The 5,619-nt window shown below is 40.6% G+C and overlaps 1 protein-coding gene across 1 annotated transcript; it reads right to left on the minus strand.

The window, feature by feature from the left end:
• Window positions 1-806: 806 nt before the first annotated feature.
• Window positions 807-4,051, minus strand: aar2 (AAR2 splicing factor). Its single transcript, XM_056384998.1, has 3 exons — window positions 2,913-4,051; window positions 2,587-2,816; window positions 807-1,610 (listed from the first exon to the last, which is right to left on the minus strand). The coding sequence occupies exons 1-3, from the start codon at window positions 3,676-3,678 to the stop codon at window positions 1,443-1,445; spliced, it is 1,164 nt and encodes a 387-aa protein (XP_056240973.1). The 5' UTR covers window positions 3,679-4,051; the 3' UTR covers window positions 807-1,442.
• Between the last annotated feature and the right edge of the window lie 1,568 nt (window positions 4,052-5,619).

The following is a 5,619-nucleotide window of genomic DNA, read 5'->3' on the forward strand; positions in this document are numbered from 1 at the left end:
ATCCATTTCACAATACCATCTGTCTTCTGAGAAGAGAATGGATTTCTTGTATTGGTATTTGGATCTCCATTAACAGGCTCAGACTCCATTGATTCAGATAATTACATTAGATGGCTTTAGTCCCTCTCACAGCAGCTTTCTGGTTATAGATGGGTTCACGGAGCCGGGGCATGTCAAAGCGGAGACGTCCAGCTGCAGAGAAAGAAGGTTCAGGAGGGGCAGGGGAGAAATGAATGAGTGGATGGATTGATGGACCAGCAAGCTAACACAAGGCCTGTCCCATCCATCAAAGTCAAAGTACGTACGTACACACACACACACACACACACACACACACACACACACACACACACACACACACACACACACACACACACACACACACACACACACGCACACACGCACACACGCACACACGCACACACACACACACGCACACACTCACACACAGCTTATAAATTGCTTGTAAATATGTTAGCCAATTGATTCAGTTGTTATCTGTGCAGCCCATACTTATTCCTCCACCTGTTATTCCTCACAAATCATCTTAGGTGAGATCAGAGAAAGCTTAGAGATAATTTCCACCCTGACAGTCTAGTTGTGCACAGAACCGATTTTTCCCAGAAGCTTTTCATTCTGTGCGAATGCACATTTAAACATGTATAATGAATGTACAGAGGAAGATACATGTAGTTGTAAATCTTCCCAATAAAGCCTATGACTGCCATCTAGTGGAGGAGAACGAGAAGTATTGAAACATGCATTAACAGTCAATGGTAGCAGTGGCACAAAGCACTACACAGCTCTTTTGTATCAAAAGTGTTGTTTTTATTAAAGGAAATTTTGTATCAAATGGGTCATAGAAAAGTAAATTAGCTGAGATGTGATCTTCATGTTTGACAAATTTAACATTACAAACCACAACTGCCATTTTCCAGTGTGACTTCATGAAACAAAAAGGATTCAGCAACATAAAACAATATTTATGTATGAGGTATAAAACCACTACAACCACACACTACAAAGTGTTTACTGTCCTCTAACAAATCCTGTATATCTTATAAAGAAAGTCGGGTGATTTGAAGTTTACAGTTCACAATTAGAGCTCCTTAAGTGTTGAACTTTTAAATGCTCTATCACTGATGAAGATGACAGGTTTATGTATATTATTTATAATTCTTACCATTTATTAATTCAACAACTATTTTAAATTAAAGCAAAAAAAAAAATACTAGGGGACTGGTTTTGGTAAACTGCAACTGTGGCTATAAAACTACTAAGCAACACAAGACAACATGCTTGCTGAGCTTAGAGAAATCCGCCACCAGAGGGCACCACTGACATTTAGTACACAGCAGCCATACCCTCACTGTAACACTCAGGATGACTTAATACGTTGCTTATGCTTCCAGGATGAATGTTAAGTCCATAGCAGAGTAGTTTCAGTCGACTGTAACACCTTCTGGCAGCTCCACCACCACAGGGGCGCAGTCATCCAAGTCTGCATCGAAATCCCAGCGAAACTTCTTGGTCAGGTGGGCTTTGAACTTCTCTGCTCTCTTTCGGAGCGTGCCGTCAACACCAGGTCCACTGACATACTGGAAAAAGTCCTGTGAGAACATAAGTCAAACAATGTTAATGGGTTTTAGTCCTAAATATGAAAATCCTTTGACAACAATAATCAATAATAATATGTGTAGATCCTGAAGTATTGATTTACTTGAAATATGTCCTCATCCACTAGGCCTATATGTTGTGGGAGCTATTCATGACTTTGACAAATTGGACAAAAGCTGTTTATGTAAAATCCTTTTTTTGTCACGAAGAATGTTTGATCTTCATTGTGGAATAAATGTAATCAGAATTGTGTGGGACCCACATTTACACTGTTGTAGCTTTTTTTCCTTTTTGCTGTGAGGTTCTAAGTGATTTGTCCCTAGATAAAGAAAATCCTTAAATACTGGTGTGAGTGTTTATATTTTTCATATGATTTCCCACCTCCAGGGAATTCCTAACGTGTTACATCAGCATTAGTTTCCTGGGTTAAGAAAATTACTCCTAAACCAAAAAAAGGTCCTCCAAATATGAGTTGATCTGAAAAATTGAAGACAATTAGATCCACCTCGCCGTGAGACCCTTGATAAATAAGTGCCCAAAGCAGTGAACCACTACGACTTGACTTATTTAATACACCATTAAGTTCAATGGTAAAATAAATTGACAGTGGGCTATTTTATATAGGACATTTTAATGTGTCACAGTAGGAAAAGCAAAAATGTAAATATCAAAATGAACTATGGCTGAATCACATTTAGCTGCTTCGGTTTGAGGATTATGGTATTGTGCATGCTGGCTCTTTGTCAACGCTATTCATAACACCTTTGCTTTCCTACTATGTCAAGTCAAAATGTCAGCTGTGATTTCCCAAACCATGTTCTCATCAACATCTATTTATTTTTCTTTTTTTTCCTTTTAGTTCACACACTGAGAAGTGACAATATGAGTTTCTACTGACAGACACGACAGTCTTTTCTTTCATTTGAATGGATGACCACACTTTTACCAGCATTTATGACGGTCATCTACCTGCAGCGTGGACGTGAGGAAGTTGCTCTGTGACACGATGTCGACAAAGAAGTCAGGCGGGATTTCTCCAAGCTGGTGGTAGAGCACGGCGATGAGCCCCAGATAGAGTTCCTTACGCTTCCTCATGGAATCCTCTGAGCGACACAACAGAGCCAGGAGACACTTCCAGTGCTCAAAGCCCTCGTACACATTTCCAATCAGGAAGCATACAAAGGCAAATTGCAGCTCACCTGAGAGTGGAGAGAGGAAACGTAGGTAGTTTAAACATATAAAAATGTTAAGGTGTGCTATTCTGACGACCTAATATTTGTGTATCTAATACATACCTAGCAGGTTGAGAGGCTGCAGCTCATGGTTCTTCTCCAACACAGTCTCCAGGGCATAGCTCAGGTCCAGACTGCACTGGGTGATCTCGGCTGGTGTCGCCCCAGGTGGGTAGGTTTTCTCGGGGATAACAGAGAAGCGCAACTCTGTCCCCTCCCTTTGCTTCATCTTGGGGAGCCTGTCGAGTCCCTCTCTCATGCTCTGACAGGCTGTGTCGTTCCTCGGCTGCTCTGCCCTGTCTTTGGTGTGTCTGAACTCAATCTCAGGAATGACATCACTGTAAGCACATATTCGACCAGACAGAGGCTGTAGGTTATCGGCCACCTCCTTGCTCAGGCGGTCAGTGAGGGACACCCACTTTCTCATCACCTCGTATGGGTAGGGACCCAGGTAAGGATCCAGCTCTTGCAAGGTCGCCCGGATGCGGCTCACCTCCTCTTCATTCTTGGAGGCGGAAAAGTCCAGATCTTCTTCCTTGGGATCCCAGTTAGCCAACACGATCTCTCTGGGTTTTAGAGAGAGGAAGAGGCCTGTCTTTGGGCCAACTTCTCCTCCACAGCTCGGCGGGTTAACAGAGCTGTAGTGAAGGAAGTGCAGGCCTGGAGGGATCATCTTCACTCCCCGAAAGCGAGGACCCACCTGCCAACTCTTGCAGTCAATCCCCAACTCTGTGCCCTTAGGAACACCCAGCAGCACCAGGGTGGCTCCCTCCTCAAACAGCCTCAGAGCAACATCTGGATCCATGTCTACAGTGCTGCTGTTGGCCATGTCTGCTCTGTCAAGGGCTACTTGACTTCAACTTACTAACTAAACCAAACCAGACAACACAAGAGCTAAACTCCGCTTTCAGTTGTTACATGAGATTTCTCATGTTCAGGAGAGGCAGAAGAATTTCGTCCAAATATGTACAGCCGACAGTTAGCACAGAGTGGTGCTGCTTTTTTCAATGTTTTAAAAGGATGCAGTTTATCTGTCTCTAAAAATCATACGTGAAAAATATAACGGAAGTAACACATTTAAACAAGCCGATTTTAAACGTACATAACGCGTTATATCTACAACGATACCTTGAGTAGTGACTTGTTGATGTTTCACGTCGTTGAGAAATCGTTTAGTCGAGGCTGTGCAACATAAAGTCTGTTCCGGACAGAAACATTACTGTATTCGCTTGGTTCCGCTTTTGTCAGAAGTCTCTTTGCCAAGGAGGTTTTCCATAAACAGACATATTCTGCTGCTTAGTTTCAGTTTAATCATCGTCTCAATCCAAAAGATATCATTTACTTGATTATTCTATTAGGGTTAATTAGGTAAATCAATCGATCATCTTCCCCAAATAAATTTTTTTCTCATGCTACGATGAGGATTCCTTGAAAGCAGTAAACAATGAAGGAATGTAACATAGATTTAGGTAGGGCCTTGTTCTATTTATTATTTATTTGTGTACTTTGTTTGTTATTCTTTATATTTATTCATTTATTTATTGTCGTGTCTAAGCTGTATAATCGCTGTACATTCACTGAAAAATTAATCGTAAACAGTAGGAGTCTGCTATCGGCTTTTCACAAGATACACTCCTCCTTCTCCTACTACTACTACCAGTAATAATAATAATAATAATAATAATAATAATAGAAGACATTTAACATTTTATTATATGCCATATACTCCACAACATGACTGACAGGAACATTTTATGGGTATGATGACATATGGCTTACAAACACAAAAATTGGTTGTTACAACATGAGAGACCTTGGAAAATGTGCATATTCTGAAAGTATTTGAATGCATTGCGAATATTTTTAGCTTATCTGTGGTTGCTTTAAAAACTATTCCATAAAAATGTGAGCACTGCTGAGTCTAGTATTTTAATAGACAAAACACTGAGAACTTGGCAACAGTAAACATTCATGACATTGCATTTGAAAATACAGTGGGTCATTGGTAATATCATCTGTTTGATGCAATGAACTGACTGGAAATCACCTAATATCTTCATGAGAAAGTAGGTTTACAGGAATCATTTCCTACTTTGAGAGCATACATACACTCTGAAGTTTCTGCCAACAAGTGATCAGTGCCTTGATAACTTTGATTAACCTGGTCCTCTTTCTCTTCTTCCCTCGTATTTTCTGGACAGTTGAACAAGAGGTTCTCTTCCCCTGAAAAGAAAAGCATTGTTGTGCAGTTATACAACCACCCGCTTATCTGCTTTAATAGTTTTTCATCACATTAGCATTATTAAGGACATCCATGTATCCTTGTATGGATTATCTGCAACCATTTTCCCAAGCCCAGCCTTTGCTTTGCTGTGCTGTTTTGTTTTGCTCTTTGTTTTGTTTGTTTATTGTGGAGAAATATGAATCAATAAATTCTGTATCAATTCAAAAATGGATGAATGTTGTTCTTTGAAGTCCTTCTCCTCACCAGATAATCAGGACTGCAGTTGTGAATGATGAGCTGCTCCATGCTCTCCAGTGGCATTTCCAGTGCAGACTGCTTGCCACTCCTCTGACACCGAATCTGCTGTGTCATACCATAGATTGAAACCAGGATGCGACGCGCCTACCATGGAACAATAGCCCATAAAATGAAGAAAAGAAAACAGCATTTGAAATAGCCCAAACAGCTCATCTGTTGTTGGTACTATTAAATAACTGGAAATTTAACCTCATATTGCCCTTGGGGAAATTCTTCCTTTCCATTTCC

Source organism: Seriola aureovittata, chromosome 9 (assembly GCF_021018895.1).
Source record: "Seriola aureovittata isolate HTS-2021-v1 ecotype China chromosome 9, ASM2101889v1, whole genome shotgun sequence".
Classification (NCBI taxonomy): domain Eukaryota; kingdom Metazoa; phylum Chordata; class Actinopteri; order Carangiformes; family Carangidae; genus Seriola; species Seriola aureovittata.

Coding starts and splice junctions, on each gene's coding strand:
- aar2 (XM_056384998.1), bottom strand. CDS start 3,678: ATGGCCAACAGCAGCACTGTAGACATGGATCCAGATGTTGCTCTGAGG. Junction 2,817..2,912: donor GCAGCCTCTCAACCTGCTAG/GTATGTATTAGA, acceptor CTCCACTCTCAG/GTGAGCTGCAATTTGCCTTT. Junction 1,611..2,586: donor TCCTCACGTCCACGCTGCAG/GTAGATGACCGT, acceptor ATGTTCTCACAG/GACTTTTTCCAGTATGTCAG.